This window comes from Heptranchias perlo, chromosome 1 (assembly GCF_035084215.1).
Source record: "Heptranchias perlo isolate sHepPer1 chromosome 1, sHepPer1.hap1, whole genome shotgun sequence".
NCBI classification, from domain to species: Eukaryota; Metazoa; Chordata; class Chondrichthyes; order Hexanchiformes; family Hexanchidae; genus Heptranchias; species Heptranchias perlo.
The window spans coordinates 112,155,125-112,175,934 of record NC_090325.1 but is presented as its reverse complement, the minus strand read 5'-3'; the positions used below and the strand labels follow the sequence as shown (position 1 = coordinate 112,175,934).

The following is a 20,810-nucleotide window of genomic DNA, read 5'->3' as shown; positions in this document are numbered from 1 at the left end:
AAAATTCAACCCTTAAGATTCTCAGACAGGTTATTGTAGTGTGAGGCTGAGGTGTAACATGACAAATCTTTGTATCCAAATCACTCAAAATTGGACCAGAATTCAGTTATTTGTAAAAATAAAATCTGAATTTGTTTTCAGTGTGGATCATCCAGATATGGAATTGCTTACTCTTTTCAAAAAATACGTACGTGTGGAGGGACAGGTCTGATTGTGGTTCCCCTACAGACCCTGGGCAAGCTCAGAGAAATTTTCTGAGTTTAATGGTGGGCTCATGTTAGCAATTGTGTTATGGAAAAAAATTGTTTGTGCCAGGGAATTTTTCAGTTAAGTTATTTTTATAACTAGTAGGGTAGATTCATATCATTTGTTTTAAATTTTTTTGATTTTTTTCATAATTCTTCCTATTCAGGTGGGAAGAGTGTCTTGTCAGTCTATGTTCTCATCATAGGGAGAATGTGTCGAGTGGTTTAGCATAGATGAAAGAATGGAAGGGGTTGGGGGGAGGAATAGATACATCACAATTCCTAGTTTGCTGGCAGTAGAGTATGGCTGTACCTGATCACACACTATTCTATTTTGTTTGCAGACTTTAGATTAAGTTTTGGAGCACTGAAGCATGACATAAATCTGAAGCTTGAATTAATCTGAAAGTGCAAAGTAGTCTGACCACCAGAGGGATAAGAAAGGGCATTGGAACATTACAAGAGAAAAAGTGAGTAAAATGATGACTTAAACACCTTAATTTTATTCCTTTTTAATTTACCTCATCTCTGATCTGTGTTTTACGTAGATCGTGCCTTTGTTTCACAACAGTGAAGGCAGGTTAGCTGCACGTGGATAAATTGTATCTAACCATAAAGGTTCCACAAATGAGCTGTTCCTTACCGGATCGTAGGCAGAGCTGGTTTCATTCTTTCTCCTCCGATCGTTTTTTTAAATTGCCTGATAGAAGATTAAAAAAGCATTCTGATAAACTGTATACTTTTTTTAAAACTGCATTTCTTGACAAACTTACTTTCAATTTAACTCAGGTATAGTTTCAAATGACAAAGAAAAAAAACATCACACATTGTAAATAATAGCTTTCTGTTATTAAAACTTATCCTTCCCAACTTTCCAATTTAGAGACAAATCTCAATACAAAAAAAAAGTCAACCATTGTGAATGAAGCATTAGAGAGAGAAATTAGTCTGGGCCCAAACTCAGCGCTGCGCTTCCACCTCTAAATATTAAAATGACTACATCATTTTAAGTGTCAGCCGTGGCTCAGTCTCTTCTCTCGCCTCTGAAGGTTGTGGGTTCAACGTAACTTGAATGTAAAACCTAGGCTGACACTTCAGTGCAGTAATGAGGGAATGCTGCACTGTCGGAGATGTCCTCTTTCGAATGAGACTTTAAACCGAGGCCCCGTCTGCCCTCTCAGATGGACGTAAATGATCCTGTGGCACTATTTGAAGAAGAGTAGGGAGTTCTCCCTGGTTCCTGGCCAGTATTTATCCCTCAAACAACATCACTGAGAAACAGATTAACTGGTCATTTTGTCATTGCTGTTTGTGGGACCTTGCTGTGTGCAAATTGGCTGCTGTGTTTCCTACATTACAACAGTGATTACATTTCAAAAGCACTTCATTGGCTGTAAAGTGCTTTGTGACATCCTGAGGTTGTAAAAGGTGTTACATAAATGTAAGTCTTTCTTTCTTTACATGCCCAGGATTTGGGATAGGGTCAATGACCTTCCCAGTCGACAGCCAGGAATCCCACCCCTTTGTCTTCTTCTTTGGAGAGTTTAAAATTCAGGCTTTTGCAAAGTTGAAACCAAGACCATACCACCGTAAACCTGCAGGAATGCAGGCTGGAGCCATACTACACCACGGGGGACTGGGTACCCCTGCTCTCTAGTAGAATTGACAAATATCAGACTCATCTTTTCTCCTCTCCCAACACCCAGGGATCAAACACATAAGCCACTCCTCCCCCCATCAGACCACCATTAAAACCAAAAATGTATAAAACTTTCCTTTTGTGTTGCTGTTGCCCAGTTCGCAATACATATGCTACCTATTACAACAGATTATTAAAGAGCACAGGAGTTGTTAATGTGCTAATGCATATCCTGCTGTTTGGAGAGATGTGAGAGAACCAAATGAACTTAAAGCGCACTGAACTGTTAGATTATTGTGATCTAATATCAGAATTAGTACAATCTAAATCAAAATGCTGTGATTAGCTATCAAAAAGCTGTTAATAAACTGCAGCCACTATATCGACCAACTAGATGCTGTGTATATGTATATAAAGGATGTGAGCTATCGAAAATGGACAGCTGATTATAGGTCTTTCACACTTATCCTAACTATTGTATCACATCCATGCTAAAGACATCGATAGGTAAATAATTGTTGTTGCTTAAGCTTTCTCTACACTTTGCTTCCTTGATTTCAGTTCTGGTTCACTGAAATTTAATCACTGAGGTTGTGAATGGACTCCTAATTGTACAAACCTAGACCTATGATATTCATATACCCACGGAGAATGTCAACTCAGAGTTCTTGAGTTAAGCATCGTCCCCGTGTAATGGTTAGTAGAGACATGGGGGCCGATGTTAACTCCCAAGAACGGGTGGGTTGGGGGCAAGTGGGCAGTAAAAGTAGTTGTTTTTTGGAGCGGGACCACATCCCGGCTCCAGCGCGCCCACTTCCGGGTTTAACCCGGGTGTGTTTGGATTCGCGCACACAACAGAAACCCGGAAGTCCCTTCCCCACTTAAAGCTGGCGGGCTGATACTTAAAGGGGCAACGTATCTCATTGCAATAGTTGAGGCACTTCATTTTTTGTGTATTTGAAATGTCAAACAAATTTAACTTGACCTGTTTGGGGTTTCCAATGCTTCTGATTCACATCAGGTGATAGCAGGCTGGAAGGGCTGGATCCATGAGGGGTGAGTGCCTTTATTGTACTGGTGTAGGAGGAGCAGGAGTGCTTCGTCCAAGCCCAACAAGCTCACCTGGCATGATCGGACCCCCGCGATCGGCTGACCCTTCCCCCCCCCCCCCCCCCCCCCACCACTGATGCTGGACTCCTCCCCAATGCTGGACCCCTCCCGATCTTCTCCAAGGCTCACCCAATGTCGTCCACGTCCCCCCACCTCCGCCCCCCTCTCTGATTTCTTCCACATCCCACGATCTCTCTCTCCCTCCTGCCCCCTTCTCCGATTCATGGCTCCTTTCCCTCCTGACATGTAGCCAGCCTGTCAATCTGGCTGCCTGGCATGTGGGAAACCCAGAAGCACAAATGCTTACCCTCAATTGAGTTGCGATCACAGATTGCGACGCCTTCATTTGGCTTCCGGGTTCCCCAACGAATATCTGTAGATGCACTGGGTTCCTGGCTCTGAGCTAAAATCATGCCCATGAAATTTATTAGAAATTTATTAGTTTATTGTTTTTTTATCACCGTTAGACTACATAAAAAGCAAGGAATCTTACAACACCAGGTTCATTTTTTGTGTATTTGAAATGTCAAACAAATTTAACTTGACCTGTTCGGGGTTTCCAATGCTTCTGATTCACATCACATCATACATAAAAAGCAGCACAATGTAGTGAAAACCATGGCCTACGTGGATGGGCTTCTTGTTGTACAAATGATTGTTTTAGCATTTGGCATGATCTGATTCCAATTCAATCGCTGGTGTGTAAAACCCTCAATATATTCATGATGTCTCTTTTGCTGCCGCCTAAACATAACTTTGTACCATTCTGCGATTCAATCACATTTCTGTGAATGATCTCTACTACTAATAGCTCCTACTGTCCATCATGGCTATTTGCACAATTAAAAATAAACAAAAGGCAGCTAAATTTTCCCATAGCTCGGAAAAATAAAAAGCGCCGTGTGTATTTTGTTATTCAGAGCGCTGGGCTGAGAAGTGGCTCAAGGTTATTTGTTCCATTGTGGTTATTGAACCAGTGTGCTTCATATTTCCTATTTGATAAGATCTCTATACTTGCTTTCTTTGATAATGATCAGTTACATTTTCATCAGCATTGCAGTCACTTAGCTGTCATTGCAACCCACCTCTATTAGCTGGTGCAGTAACCCCAGCCTCACCAGTCACTTTGACCCCTTGATTGTTCCCAATGAATACTATAATTCACTGCCAATAGTTTTTCATCTCCATGACACTTTTTATCAGTGCATTGATTTTCTTTCAGATCTACAGGTCACAATTTATATATAGTGCAATCTCATTTACACTGAAAGCTGTTAGTACAACCCCCCCGTTACAACAAACTTTCTTCTTCGTCATCAGTGAAGTTTCATGAGTTGAGAGAAACGGGCAAACATTTACAAGATGATTCCCTAAATAATGGTTCACCCGAGTTTGCGCTGTAACATTCAAGTGTATCAAAACACTTGACCAGTGTGCCATTTGAGCATTGTTCACAAGAATGCAATTCTATACAGGAAAACTTATTGGAAGTGTCAGCTTGTCTCAGTGCTAGCATTCTCACCTCAGTCAGAAGGTTGTGGGTTCTAATCCTACTGCAGCACTTGCGCATATATTTTAGGCTGACACTGAGGGAGTGCTGCACTGTCAGAGGTGCTACCTTTCAGATGAGATGTTAAACCAAGGTCCAGTTCGTTGGTTCAGATGGATTAAAAGATCTCATGGCACTATTTGAAGAAGAGCAGGGGATTTCTCCAGTATCATTTATCTCTCAACCAACACCAATATAACAGATTTATTGGTCATTCATCTCATGTTTTGTTTGTAGGGCCTTGCTGTGTTCAAACTGGCTGCAGCGTTTGCCTGCATAACAACAGTGACTACATTTCAAAATGTGGAGATGCCGGTGATGGACTGGGGTTGACAATTGTAAACAATTTTACAACACCAAGTTATAGTCCAACGATTTTATTTTAAATTCACAAGCTTTCGGAGGCTACCTCCTTCCTCAGGTGAACGATATGAAAATGAGGAAGGAGGTAGCCTCCGAAAGCTTGTGAATTTAAAATAAAATCGTTGGACTATAACTTGGTGTTGTAAAATTGTTTACAATTTACATTTCAAAACTAATTCATTGGCTGTGAAGCACTTTACAACGTCCTGTGGACATCAAAGATACTATACAAATGCAAGTTCTTTCTTTTTCTTTCATATACCACTTTAGGTTCAATGGCTCTTAAAATCACTTGCAAATCAGGTGGAGGATATTAGTGAATCTGTGAATATAATTCTATAATGGAATAATGGACATCGTTCTGAATTGAACCTCTTGTCAGAAATGTATTTTTATTTTTCCTCCCATATGACTCTCATTCTCACCACGAGGAACAGGTTAGCAACTGTGATGAGTCACTGGAGATAACTGCTGCCTTTTTCAGTCAAGACAATTCGAGTTCAGATTTCAATATAAACAGCAGTGGAGAACAGCGTGATTTATCAAGTTGCTATGCAGTTCTTTAGAGCTGAATATTTCTATTGAATTCCAATTTACTCCGCTCCTTTACTGATGATGCTAACTCATATTGGCATGCATTTCCCAGGATCCTGGCTGGTATCTTGCGCAAGAGGCCATTCTTCATGTGTGAGCATGGATAGTCAGTGTCAGTAAACTAATCAACTATGAAAGGCACCACATCTGAGCCCAATCCTGTTTTCACCTGACTTTTACACATATATACTTTGCAGCAAGAGTCACTGGATATTGATTAGGGCTGGGAACCTTGGATGATTTTCTTTATTCTTCCGTAGTCCAGGAGCCAGGAATGCTGAGGCTATATGTATTTGGTTGGTTGAGATCATCTGACTTAGCAAAGAACAGGATTAAACCTAGAACCACCTTGTTCTGTATGAATCAGTTTCACATTGTAAAGAGAATGTATCAACCAAACGAACAAGGAGCTTTCTACACAATGCTTAACAATCTGTGAATCCACTGAAACAATAACATTAAAACATTTTTATTATTAAGAAATCAAGGTTAAGGTGTAAGAAACAACCAAAGTTGAAAGTAGTAAAAAGAAAGAAAGACTTGCATTTACATGGTGCCTTTCATGACCTCAGGATGTCCCAAAGCACTTTACAGCCAATGAAGTACTTTTGAAGTGTAGTCACTGTTATAATGTAGGAAATACAGCTGCCAATTTGCACACAGCAAGGTCCCACAAACAGCAATGAGATAATGACCCGATAATCTGTTTTAGTGATGTTGTTTGAGGGATAAATATTGACCAGGACACTGGGGAGAACTCCCCAGCTCTTCTTCAAAATAGTGCCATGGTATCTCTTACATTCACCTGACGGGGCCTCGGTTTAACATCTCATCCAAAACATGGCACCTCCGACAATGCAATGCTCACTTAGGTACTGCACTGAAGTATCAGCACTAGGTCTTCTGCTGAACACTCTGAAGTGGGACTTGAACCCACAACCTTTACGACTTGAGAGACGAGAGTGCTACCACTGAACCACGGCTGACAGCTAAAAGATAACACGAGGTACATTGTGAAGTAATGAATAAGTGATGCCAAACTTGTGTTTTAAAAGCTTGAAGTTTGTAAGAGGAAGGAAACACCATGGGAGGTAAGGTGTTCCACAATTTTGAGGTCTTGTGAAAAAATGAGTGAGAGTAGGAGACTGGTGAATCTGGATTTGAACATAATGAGAATGTATGATAACAGTGTATTTACAGGTTAGAAGGCTTCAGCAGAGAGAGCTGCTGTAGTTAGTTAATTGGTTAGCTAGAGGAGCAGGCCTGACTCATCTGAGTCACAAACAGTAGAAATACAGGGGCCTGTTAGTGCCGGTTGCACTGAGTGCGGCGGGCACAGAGTGAGACAGCTGAGAGTTTGGTGAGTGTGGGAGTTTGGTGAAGTGGGGGAAGGAGGTGCTGCTTTGCCTTGCTTTTCCTAACTTTTTCCGCAGAGCGGTGGCGGACCTGAGCAGCAGAGGACAGAGTGGGGAATAAAAGCAGCAGCAGACCTGCAACAAGAGAAAACTACTGTGCGACGTCACAGGTGAGGCAGGAGAGTCCGAGAGGTTAGCACAGTATAAAAAGGAGAGACCGAGAGCGGGAGGAGAGTCTGAGAGGTGAACGCGGTGTAAATCTAAGGCAAGTCATGGCAGCAGAGCTCACACCCGTGATATTCTCCTCCTGCACTATGTGGGAAGTCATGGACACTACCAGTGTTCCTGGCGACCGTGTGTGCAGGAAGTGTGTCCAGCTGCAGCTATTGGCTAACCGCATTTCGGAGCTGGAGCTGCGGGTGGATTCGTTGTGGAGCATCCGCGATGCTGAGACTATCATGAATAGCATGTTCAGTGAGGTGGTCACGCCGCAGGTAAAGATTATACAGGCAGAAAGGAAAGGCAGAGTAAAAGGACTAGGCAGGTAGAGCAGGAGTCCCCTGGGGCCATCTCCCTCTCAAACAGATATACCACTTTGGATACTGTTGGGGGAGATGGCTTATCAGAGGAAAGCAGCAAGAGCCAAGTTCGGGGCACCACGGGTGGCTCTGCTGTACAGGAGGGGAGGAAGAAGAGTGGCAGGGCTATAGTGATAGGGGATTCAATTGTAAGAGGAACAGATAGGCGTTTCTGTGGCCGCAAACGTGACTCCAGGATGGTATGTTGCCTCCCTGGTGCTAGGGTCAAGGATGTCACGGAGCAGCTGCAGAACATTCCGGAGGGGGAGGGTGAACAGCCAGTAGTCATGGTCCATATCGGTACCAACGACATAGGTAAAAAAAGGGATGAGGTCCTGCAAGGTGAATTTAAGGAGTTAGTAGATAAATTAAAAAGCAGGACTTCAAAGGTAGTGATCTCAGGATTACTACCAGTGCCATGTGCTAGTGAGTATAGGAACAGGAGAATAGACAGGATGAATGTGTGGCTGCAGGGATGGTGTAGGAGGGAGGGATTCAGATTCCTGGGACATTGGGACCGGTTCTGGGGAAGGTGGGACCTGTACAAGCAGGATGGGTTACACCCGAGCAGGGCTGGGATCAATGTCCTCGCGGGGGTGTTTGCTAGTGCTGTTAGCGAAGGTTTAAACTAGAGTGGCAGGGGGATGGGAACCTGAGCGGGGAGTCAGAAGGGAGTAAAGTTGAGAGAAGCAAGAGAGGGAAGACCCAGGGGAAATTTACAATACAAACAGTACAAACAGTTGTTCAAGAACAAGTGAAAGGGAAAAGCGTAGAGCAGCGGAAAGAAAGTGTACTTTAGGCACTACAGATAAAGTGAAAACTAGAAGGCGTAAGGCAATTAACCCAGCATCAAAGCTGAAGGTCAGGCTAGGTTGTGTGGCCCAACTAAGAGTTCTATATCCAAATGCACGGAGTATAAGGAATAAATTAAATGAGCTACAGGTTCAAATTCAAATGGGAGGGTATGACATGATAGCTATCACTGAGACATGGCTGCAGGATGGTCAGGATCGGGAACTAATTATACCGGGTTATAAGGTCCACAGGAGAGATAGGGAAAATGGAAGAGGGGGAGGAGTAGCCTCAGTGATTAGAGATGAAATTACTTCAATGATAAAGGAGAATATAACGAGAGGTAAGCAGCCAACAGAGACCTCATGGGTTGAATTGAGAAATAGGAAAGGATCTAAGACTATAGTGGGAGTTGTATATAGGACCCCTGGCAGCAGCTCTAAAGTGCTAGATTGTATAAATGCAGAGATTAGACAAGCGTGTAACAAAGGCATAGTGGTCTTAATGGGGGACTTTAACCTTCACATAGATTGGGAAAAGCAGACTAGCAACTGTCAGAAAGGTAGTGAATTTCTTGAGTGTGTCCGGGATAGTTTTCTACAGCAGTATGTCTTAGAGGCAACAAGGGGGCAAGCCATACTAGATTAGTAATGAGTAATGAACCAGATTTAGTTAACAGCTTAACTGTGCGTGAACATCTATCCAATAGCGATCATAACATGATCGAGTTCAATGTAGTTTTTGATTCTAGACTTGGGTAAGGCCGACTTCAATGGGATGAGACAGAGACTGTCCACAGTAAACTGGGCAAATCTGTTAATGGGTAAAACGACTGATGATCAGTGGGAAATGTTTAAAGAAACATTTAACGTGATATAGAATCAGTTTATACCCCTGAGGGGCAAGAACGCTACTTGCCAAAAAAAACAGCCATGGACAACTAAAGAGGTAAGGGACAGTATAAGACATAAGGAAAGGGCATACAAAAAGGCAAAAAATGGCATAGATCCTGGCGAATGGGAAAGATACAAAGATCAACAAAGGGTCACAAAACAGATAGTAAGAGCTACAAAAAGAGAGTATGAAAAGAAACTTGCAATGGATATCAAAACCAATGCGAATAACTTTTATAGTTATATTAGGAAAAAGAGGGTGGTCAGGAGTAGTGTTGGCCCCTTAAAAACTGAAAGTGGGGATATTGTCATTGACAATGGGGAAATGGCGGACATGTTGAACAATTACTTTGCGTCAGTATTTACAGTAGAAAGAGGATAGCATGTCGGAAATCCCAAGAAAACTAATATTGAATCGGGGACAGGAATTCGATAAAATCAACATAAGTAAAGCAACAGTGATGAAGAAAATAATAGCACTAAAGAGTGACAAATTCCCAGGACCAGGTGGTTTCCATCCCAGGGTTTTAAAGGAAGTAGGTGAGCACATTGCAGATGCCCTAACTATAATCTTTCAAAGTTCTCTAGATTCAGGAACTGTCCCTCTAGATTGGAAAATTGCACATGTCACTCCGCTTTTTAAGAAAGGAGAGAGAGGGAAACCTGGGAATTATAGACCAGTTAGCCTAACATCTGTTGTGGGGAAATTGCTGGAGTCTATAATTAAGGATAGGGTGACTGAACGTTAAATGTTTCAGTTAATCAGGGAGAGCCAGCATGGATTTGTGAAAGGTAGGTCGTGCCTGACAAACCTGATTGAATTTTTTGAAGAGGTGACTAAAGTAGTGGACAGAGGAATGTCAATGGATGTTATTTATATGGACTTCCAGAAGGCATTTGATAAGGTCCCATATAAGAGACTGTTAGTTAAGTTAGAAGCCCATGGAATCGAGGGAAAAGTACGGACTTGGTTAGGAAATTGGCTGAGCGAAAGGCGACAGAGAGTAGGGATAATGGGTAAGTATTCACATTGGCAGGATGTGACTAGTGGAGTCCCGCAGGGATCTGTCTTGGGGCCTCAATTATTCACAATATTTATTAACGACTTCGATGAAGGCATAGAAAGTCTCAAATCTAAGTTTGCCGATGACAAAAAGATTGGTTGTAAACAATTTTACAACACCAAGTTATAGTCCAGCAATTTTATTTTAAATTCACAAGCTTTCGGAGACTTCCTCCTTCCTCAGGTAAATGTTTCGGAGACTTCCTCCTTCCTCAGGAACATTTACCTGAGGAAGGAGGAAGTCTCCGAAAGCTTGTGAATTTAAAATAAAATTGCTGGACTATAACTTGGTGTTGTAAAATTGTTTACAATTGTCAACCCCAGTCCATCACCGGCATCTCCACAAAAAGATTGGTGGCATTGTAAGCAGTGTAGATGAAAACATAAAATTACAAAGTGATATTGATAGATTAGGTGAATGGGCAAAACTGTGGCAAATGGAATTCAATGTAGACAAATGTGAGGTCATCCACTTTGGATCAAAAAAGGATAGAACAGAGTACTTTCTAAATGGTAAAAAGTTAAAAACAGTGGACGTCCAAAGGGACTTAGGGGTTCAGGTACATAGATCATTGAAGTGTCATGAACAGGTGCAGAAAATAATCAGTAAGGCTAATGGAATGCTGGCCTTTATATCTAGAGGACTGGAGTACAAGGGGGCAGAAGTTATGCTGCAGCTATACAAAACCCTGGTTTGACCGCACCTGGAGTACTGTGAGCAGTTCTGGGCACCGCACCTTCGGAAGGACATATTGGCCTTGGAGGGAGTGCAGCGTAGGTTTACTAGAATGATACCTGGACTTCAAGGGTTAAGTTACGAGGAGAGATTACACAAATTGGGGTTGTATTCTCTAGAGTTTCAAAGGTTAAGCGGTGATCTGATCGAAGTTTATAAGATATTAAGGGGAACAGATAGGGTGGATAGAGAGAAACTATTTCCGCTGGTTGGGGATTCTAGGAGTAGGGGGCACAGTCTAAAAATTAGAGCCAGACCTTTCAGGAGCGAGATTAGAAAACATTTCTACACACAAAGGGTGGTAGGAAATTGGAACTCTCTTCCGCCAACAGCAATTGATACTAGCTCAATTGCTAAATTTAAATCTGAGATAGATAGCTTTTTGGCAACCAAAAGTATTAAGGGATATGGGCCAAAGGCAGGTATATGGAGTTAGATCACAGATCAGCCATGATCTTATCAAATGGCTTAGCAGGCACGAGGGGCTGAATGGCCTACACCTGTTCCTATATTCCTATGTTTCCTAATAAAAAGGAATATTCAGAGGCACACTGACCATAGTAGCATGGATAAGATAGGGAGAGATGCAAAGGAGAGGTTGGAAGCTGGAACTTTTTTTTCTTGTATACTTTCTAAGACTGCAATGATAATGTTAAAAAAAACTTCCACTGATATGGTGACACTATTCAAATCTTAAATGGATTGAGGCTTTATGGAAAATTAAGAGTCCTTGAGGGGAAAGGTAGTATTTGGTGTGAAAGAGGAACCCAATTTGAAAAATTGAAAGAAACAAAACATTCTTAAGTAAAGGAAAATGGAATAAGAGAGATTTGAAAGCTAGGTCGGTTCAGGGATATGTTTGGAGACACACATCTGAGGATGATGGATGGGGCATCATCAGGATCAGAAATCTTATTGGAGTCTAGGGAGCAAAGCATCAGACAGGGATATATATATATATGTGTATATATATATATATATATATATATATATATATATTACTAAAATAAATATCCTGTGGGTCAGAACGTCTCTGATTTCAGTCCATAATAACTGCTTGCAAAAATATCTGACCGTGGTTTTATATATATATCATAGAATCATACAGCACAAAAGGAGGCCATTCAGCCCATTGTCTCTGTTCTGGCTCTTTGCAAAAGCTATCCACTTAGTTTCACTCTTGTGCTCTTTCCCCATAGCCCTGCAAATTTTTCCTTTTCAAGTTTCTATCCAATTGCCTTTTGAAAGTTACTATTGAATCTGCTTCCACCACTCTTTCAGGCAGTGCATTCCAGGTCATATCAACTCGCTGCGAAAAAAATTTCTCCTCATTTCCCCTCTGGTTCTTTTGCCAAATATCTTAAACTCATGTCCTCTGGTTACCAACCCTCCTGCCAGCAGAAACAGTTTCACCCTATCTACTCTATCAAAAGCCCCCATAAAAGCTCTCTTTAACCTTCTCTGCTCTAAGGTGAACAATTCCAGGTTCTCAAGTCTCTCCAGATATATATAGATGTATAATAAGATAAAATTGTGTATATTTGAAAAGCTGACATGGTCTTTTAATTATCAAAGCCCCAGTCATGCTAAATGTAACCGATTACCTTTTTAAATGCAGAGCCAGAAGCAAAACAGAGTTTCGAAGGCAGACTGGAATGTATTTGCTCCCCAATTAACTTTCTATTTTGATGATTTTATGTCACAACAACTGGAGCTAACATACAATGGGGACCTTTAAGTCATGTCAATCAATGCACTCTAATCAGGTTTTGTAGATAATATAAATAATATACACGACAATAATAAATATAACATACAGTATTATATTAAATATGCACAGTACTATAATAATAAATATAATATACACAGTATTATATGAATAATATTAATAAACATATGCAGTACCAGAATGATAAATAGAATATGTAGAACTTATAACATAAACCACAATGATAAATTTAATAAATATTTTTGATACATCTTGATTTAGCACTTGAAGGATTATAATTTCTCCAGAGGTTTACAGGGTAATTCCATGTTCCTACACTCCCAGCGAAGAACCAGATTTGCAGGGTGTGCAGGTTGGAGATAAGGATTCAACATTTTAGTCCAATTCTCTGAAAAACACTCCTCGCACGTGTGTTTCGTTGCAGAGAGCTCAGGGTCACAGAATCACCCCTTTTATCTTTGCATATACTGCATATAATTTAGCTGATGTATTATTCTGTGCGCAATACTTACAGCCAGGGATTTCTGTGAGGACTTCTCCAGCGGAAGATCGACAGAATCCCCCGAGAAACGGTTTGAGTGGTTAGCAATGGCCACTTACGCCATTTCTCTGGGAGTTCCACCAATTTTCCACTCAAGTTACAACAGGAGATTGGGAGGACCCCATGGAAATTCAGGGCCAACAGCCCTTAAGGACAAAGTATCCTCTTTCTGAATCCTTATACAAGAAGACCCCCTTCAGTAGATCCACTACTCATTGCGCTGAGAAATAGATGGGAATAATACATGAGGGGGATTACATTACCAGGAATCCCAACCCAAAATGTCTTTCATTGATCGTTGACCAACAAAACACCTTGATTCTGAAGCACGTAACACTATTGTACCAATACTCACAATAATGTCAACAAACTAGATATTTCAATGTATCTTGTATATAAAAAATATACTATACTGCACCAATGAGTAAAGCATTGTAACATTCTGAAAAATAAAAAATAAATTCCATGAAGAACATTCCCTGTCATAGCTTACCTGTGACAATTTCTTGAGGTTAGCCTTTTCTCATTTTTGACTAATTAAACAGAAAATCGCTGCACAGATACCCTTTGTTATTGGAGAGGCACAATTCACTTATGTACTAGTACGAATGAGACTCCTGTAGTTTCCCCCCTGTAGTTTCCCATATCTTTGTCATTTCCTGCTAGTGACAGAATAGCCTCTTGCTTCTGATCAGCCTCTGCTCACAAACTGACTCAGACCACAATAATCCAACTCCCACATTACAGAACAATCATGTCACTTCACCTGAAAGAAAAGCCCAGTCAAATAGCCAAACTATGCCTTATTTTTAAAAGTACTAACATCAGTCAATTTAACCCGTATTTAACCTTCTGGTGAAACAATAATGCCAGTTAACCACTGAAACTGTTAGATTTTGGTGGTACAAATATCACTGAAACAAAGAAGAAAAAAACTTGTTTTTAAGCTTTAGTGCAACATTATTTTAGGAGCAATCTTACTGACATTTAATGGTAATTAGACTTAAAATACATCTCCAACAATACTGAATCTGAAATTTTAAACTTAAAAACAAATTGCTGGTTTTAATTTTTTTTTTCATTTTGACCTTTCTACTTGCTGCACACTTTCTCTTTCAGTCAGCGGGCTGGTAACCTTCTTCAGTACTACACCCCAACCAGCCAAAAGAAGCTTTGCGCTTGTAGGGTCAGGGTTGGACCGGATAGATTTTCATTTCCTTGTCTTCCATCGTGCTCCTTAATGAGATGGAAAATTCCACTGGCCGAAAGTGTTCCTCTTCAGGAACTTCTCCACCTGGGACAGGACATCCTGCGTCTGCTCGGCCAGCGTGGCTAGACCCAGCCTTCTCAGTGTGTTGAAACTCAGCACGTAGTAACATTTTGTGTTTGCATAATGGATCTCTACACACATCCTGAAGTAGCCACACACAAAGGTGGCCTTCAGGATCAGGGCGACATTGGGGATGCTCTTCCCCCCCTTTGTCTAGGGGTCTTGTACATGGTGTCCCTTTGGAGGTGGTCCACCTTGGACCTCCAGACAAAGTGGAAGATAGCTTGGGTGACTGTGATGGCAGAGCGGTGGGGAATGGGCCAGACCTGGGCCACATAGAGCAACACCGCAAGCACCTCACACCTTATCACTAGATTCCTGCCAGCCATGGAAAGGGAGTGCCTCCCTCCCCCCCCCCCCCCCCACCCAACATACCAAGCTTCTGTTTGGCCTTGGTGATCCATTTCTCCCAATTCTTGGTGTAGGCCTGGGGCCCCCCCAAACCAGATCCGTAGCACCTTAAGGGAGTCGGACCTGACGGTGAAGGGGACAAAGGATTGGGTCGCCCACCTGCCAAAGAAAATGGCCTCGCTCTTACTGCAGTTCACTCTGGCCCCTAAGGCCAGCTCGAAACGGTCGCAGATGTCCGTTAGTCTGTGGACCAACCGCTGATCAGAACAAAAGACGATTGCATCGTCCATGTACAGGGAGATACTAACCTGACAGCCTCTGCTGCCTGGGATTGTCACCCCCCTGATACCTGCGTCCTTCCCTGATGGACGTGGCAAACAGTTCAATGCAAATACGAACAAGACCATGGAGAGAGGACAGCCCTGTCTGACTCCAGATCTGATTGGAAAGGTCTCCGACTCCCACCCGTTGACAAGGACTGTGCTACGGACATTGTACGCGTAGAGCAGTCAGATTTCCTCCCCAAACCCCATTTTGGAGAGAACGTTCATCATGTATGTGTGGGATATTCTGTTAAAGGTCTTCTCCAGGTCCAGGCTGATGAGGCAGGTGTTCAACCCTCTGTCATGCACGTAGGCGATCGTATCCCTGAGCAGTGCAAGGCTATCAAAGATCTTCCTGCCGGATACAGTACAGGTCTGATCCGGGTGGATCACCCGCTCCAGAGCAGACTTGAGCCTGTTGGCGATGGCCTTAAACAGAATCTTGTAGTTGACATTTACCAAGGAAACGGGTCGTCAATTTCTGATTTCTTCCCTCTCCCCCTTCCACTTGTAGATGAGGGTGATGATGCCTTTCCTCATGGACTCTAATATGTTACCTGCTAGAAGTATACCCTCGTACACTTCCAGTAGGTCTGGGCCTATCCAGTCCCACAGAGCCGAGTACAACTCCACCAATAAGCCATCATTTCCGGGAGGTCTACTCTTCTCTAAGGACCGGACGGCCTTTATCAGCTCGTCCAAAGTCAGTGGCTGATCCATGCCCTCCCGCTCGCTGTCCTTTAAGACCTCCATGATAGAGGACAGGAAGGACTGGGAGGCCGTGCTGTCTGTGGGTTTCGTGTCATGCAGCCCGGCATAAAAAGACTTGCTGATCCTTCAAAATGTCAGCCTGCGACGGCGTCTCCGAGCTGTCTTCCTCCTTCAGGCTGCTGATCAGAAGTCTCTCTGTGAAGCTTCTGGAAGAAAAAGAACGAGCATTTCACGCCCTGCTCCATGGAGCGGACTTTGGACCAGAAGATGATCTTTAAGGCCTCAGAGGTGAAAAGGGAGGCTTATATAAGAAACATGAGCAGGAGTAGGCCATTATGCCCCTCGAGCCTGCTCCGCCGTTCAATAAGATCACGGCTGATCTTCGACCTCAACTCCACTTTCCCGCCCAATCCCCATATCTCTTGATTCCCTTATTGCCCCAAAATCTATCGATCTATCTGTCTCAGTCTTGAATATACTCAATGACTCAGCATCCACAGCCCTCTGGAGTAGAGAACTCCAAAGATTCACAACCTTCTGAATGAAGAAATTCCTCCTCATCTCAGTCTTAAATGGCCAATCCCTCATCCTGAGACTATGTCCCCTAGTTCTAGATTTGCCAGCCAGGAGAAATATCTTCTCAGCATCTGCCCTGTCAAGCTCCCTCAGAATCTTATATGTTTCAATGAGATCACCTTTCATTCTTCTAAACTCCAGAGAGTATAGGCCCATTCTACTCAATAGGACAACCCTCTCATCCCAGGAATCAATCTAGTGAACCTTTGTTGCACCGCCTCCAAGGCAAGTGTATCCTTCCTTAGATAAGGAGACCAAAACTGCACACAGTGCTCCAGGTCCACATGCGTGACCACTGCCTGCAGTTGCTGAGGTATCCCGCACTCCTGCAAGAACAGCAGGTCCCCCTTGACCCTGGACAGGTAGTTCAGGGTCACAGCACACTGCGTAGTCGATTTAATACTACGCATGTTTATTGATGTAATTTTTAAAGACATTTTAAAAATACAAAAAGGACAAACATTAAGGTCCTACAATTACATCAGTCTGGGTTCTACGTTTCCCTCCATTTCCAATCCTTGGTCCGGATCCTGCATTTGCGTGGTGTGCACAAACTGCTGGATGGTCCTTAGGCTGAGGTACAAGGCCTTTCCTCCTTTGGGGGAGTGTCCGCGCTCAGGGGTTGTCGGGGGTTCTCGTGGGGTGATGTGCCCGTGCGATCCATGACCAGGTCCGGTTCCTCGGTTTTCACTGGTTGTTTGCTCTGCACGACTGTCATGCTGCTTCTGCTTGCCCGGAGTTGGGGGACCTTGCTCTCCGCGTCACTGCTCCTGGTGCCCCGGAGCTGGGTGTTGCTGCTCCCGGGTTTCTGGAACTGGAGCATGCTGTGTGTGTCCCTGGTCATTGTCGTGTTTTGCCTCTTCCTTTTTCCTGTTCATCAGCCGAGAAGTGGTCACTGTTGTCCGTTGGGGATTCTAAGCACCTCTTGCTGCTGGTCCCAACTTTGGCATTCATTCCACTGGTCTTACGGGACTTCTTTCTCTTTTCCTGTGTGGTCCATCCTTCTCCTGCCCATGGGTCACCTTCCGTTGACACTGCGTGCTCAGGGAGAGTCTCAGGGTTGACTGTCGGGGTTTGGTTGGTTTCCTCGACGCTCCCTTCCTGCTTTTTGTCCTCCTCCTGGTCATTGGCTCTTTTACGGGAGCCACGGTGGGGGGGGGGGAGGGGGAGGGGTCTGGCTTCCTTTGGGGCAGCCACAACAGCTGCTCTCTTCTCCTGCATTGCCTCGCCTCTCGCTGCCTGCAGTTTGGGCAGGTCTTGTACAGGTGACTAGTCTCTCCACACAAGTTGCAGCCCTTGGCCTCCTGACGGTCCAGTGTCTGGTGGTCCTCCTTCCTGCAGTTCCTGCAGATCACTGCCTCGCAGGAGGCTGCCTCGTGCCCAGGTTTGCCGCAGGATCGGCACACTCTGGGCTTCCCCTAGTACACCACATACCCACGACTCGTCCCAATCGCGAAACTTGACAGGAGGTGGATGACGTTTCTCTCATCATCCACCCTCAGCATCGCCTTGATGCTCCTCTTGCTGGTCCAGTTCCCGTGCACGTCCGCGATGGCGATGCTCCGATCCGCTCCGTCTACGTAGCTCTTGAGGAACATCAGCACATCCATGATGGGCACATGCGGGTTGAACATGTGGACCATCAGCGTCCGTTCCTTCTCCAGCGGGAGCGCGAAGAGCGGCTCCACAGTGAGAAGCGACAACAGGGCTTCCTTCTCCTTCTCCTTGAAGGCCCGGAGCATCTTCAGGCATCAGGCAACATCCCTGAAGGTCACGTCGAAGTATCTGCTCCTCGGAAGGTCCTGCAGGCAGAAGATGTCCGCGGCCTTGAATCCACAGGCTTCGAGAAGAACCTTCCTCACAAAGGCGCTGCGTTGCCACAGCGAGGTTCCTTCATCCGTTCTTGGGCTCAGCCTGATGGTGTTTCGCCCCCATGCTCTGGTCGCCATGTCCGCTGCAAAAAAATAGTTTTCACCCTACTGGAGAAAGGTATTAGACCGGTCTCCAGCTAGCAATAGGATTCACCTCTACATCAGAAAAGCTCAAACTGGTAATAGCTGATTCTATTCGCCCGTCCTAGGATCCAGCCTTCGTGATCATAGGAAAGCCCCTGCCAAGTAAGTATCTGAGGAGGTCCTGGGAGATCCACCTTCTGGATCAGGGACTCTCCCTTGCCAAGTAAGTATGACAGTGGTCGGCACGGAACGTTCTGTGGGTCCTGCAGGGAAAGGCGATCCGACCGGCCAGTTCCCCAACCAGACAGTCAAAGCCATTTAGCAGAAGATCTTGTCGCTGGAACTGACACCAGGATGTAGCTTGGATGGTGGTGAGAATGGCCCTCCCAGTGCAGTTTTTCCCACAGTGCCACTTTGCGATGCCCTCGAGGCTACAGCAGGGATGAGACTGTTGTCCACCTCCTGGTTGACTGCTCTCTCACGCAGAAGGTGTGGAGAGAGATGTGTTGGTATCTGTCCTGGTCATATGACGCTGTGCTCTATGGGCTGTTCCCTGGGATGCAGACCGAGACATATATCAACTTCTGCTGGATGACCATCAACTCAGTGAAGGAGATCCTTTGGTCCGCCCGAAACCTGCTGGTCTTCCAGCTGAAGGAGCTGTCCACGACCGAGTGTTGCCGACTGGTACACTCCAAGGTCCAGGCGTACGTGCTGCGGGACGCACTGAACTGTGTGTATCTTTAAATTTTATGAAATAAAGTATATTTTGAAATAAAAGAAAGGAAAATTCCACTGGCACACGAGCTCTGGCTTAAATCCTCCAATGAGTACAGGAAGGTTTCAACCTCAGTCATGCAAGGTTGCAAGTGCAATGTAACAACTTTATTTCAATATTGCAAACTGTAATGTATTTACCTAAAAATAGTGAAGGAAAACATTATGTAATAAAAACAGAAAATGCTAGAAAACAGCATTAAGGTTGAGAACACAAGTGACTAATTCAGAGAAAGTCTAGAGCAGGCCTTTATATACTGGCTTACTGACAAATTAATTACCACAGGCGTACATGCAGGAATCTAACATTCTGGTTATGAACTATACCTCTAGAAAATCTGTGGAATATTCCATCCAAATGTAAAAATTTAGGCCATTATCTTCAACCTCTACCAAAAAAAAGTGTTCATTTGCTGCTGGTGTATTATTTTGGTACGTTCTTCACATAAAAAGAGTAATCTTAAGAATAACTTCCCCCTCATTCCCATTACATATTTGGTTTATGTTGGTGATAGTATGGATAGTTTGTAAGCCTTTGCAAGCTTTATCTTAGGAATACAGCCACAGAGTGCACGAATGAAATCTTCCTTACCTGTTCTCAGATAGATGCGGCAGCATTCTGTCTTCTCCTATAGATATACCTTGTATTGTTTTTTTATTCTGCCTAGCAAAAGAAAAAAAACCCAAAATATTGGACTAAGTCTGTTTAACTTCTCTTTTCACAGAGAAACAACATTTTTTTTTAGTTTTGCACATTTACTTTCATTATTCTCAGAGCTGACTTTCTGCAATGATCAAATGTCCCTGCCATTAGACAGATGTAAAAAACTAAAGTATGTTCTCTAACTCATAGCATTTTTGGATCAAACTTAAAAACTGTCCTCTTACCATCCTTTTGACTTTGATGATATCCTCAAAGAGTTCCATTTATTATTTCCCATTAAACTCAAATAAAACCTCAAATCCCACAGAAACTGCAAGATATGTTTCAGCTACTGGAAAATATTCTTTCACAATTATAATCTGACCATTTGATGTTAAAATGTAAAAATGAAGCAACAAAAGTAAATCCAACTTTTTTTTTTCAAAATTAAATTGGACAAACAAGGAAGACATTATGGAACTTTAGTTTCTTGTGCAATTATTTCCTGCTAGACTAATATGTATTTAGGGTCTTATTGACTCAGTTATTGAATCACCAAGCCCGGGTCAGATTTGAAGTGCTTATCATTTCAATTAGTGCCTCCATTCAGCCCTCCACCAGATGGGTTCTCATTCAAATTAGCTCATCCGGTTCTTATAACCAGCATAGATAGAACAGATAGACTAGATAGAAGTGGGTATGGTAGCATAGTTGTTATGTTACTGGACTAGTAATCTAGAGGCCTGGACTAATGTTCCAGAGTTATGCGTTCAAATCCCACCATGGCAGCTGGGGAATTTAAATTCCATTAATTAAATAAAAAAATCCGGAATAAAAAAAACTAGTATCGGTAATGGTGGCCATGAATACTACTGTGATTGTTGTAAAACTCATCTTGTTCACTAATGCCCTTTAGCGAAGGCAACCTTACCTGGTCTGGCCTATATGTGACTCTAG

The 20,810-nt window shown here is 43.3% G+C and overlaps 1 protein-coding gene across 9 annotated transcripts in view; it reads right to left on the bottom strand.

The window, feature by feature from the left end:
- Positions 1-20,810, bottom strand: part of LOC137324931 (cytokine-dependent hematopoietic cell linker) — a 134,161-nt gene that overhangs the window by 71,261 nt on the left and 42,090 nt on the right. For 5 of the 9 annotated variants that reach the window (XM_067989630.1, XM_067989623.1, XM_067989637.1 and 2 more), the window contains exons 3-4: positions 19,803-19,874; positions 889-945 (exon numbers count right to left, since the gene is read on the bottom strand). In XM_067989630.1, the coding sequence (XP_067845731.1) occupies positions 889-945; positions 19,803-19,874 (129 nt within the window). Of the gene's footprint in view, positions 1-766; positions 809-888; positions 946-13,680; positions 13,776-19,802; positions 19,875-20,810 lie in introns of those variants that run through there. The other 4 variants (XM_067989645.1, XM_067989674.1, XM_067989682.1 and 1 more) reach the window with 3 other exon arrangements.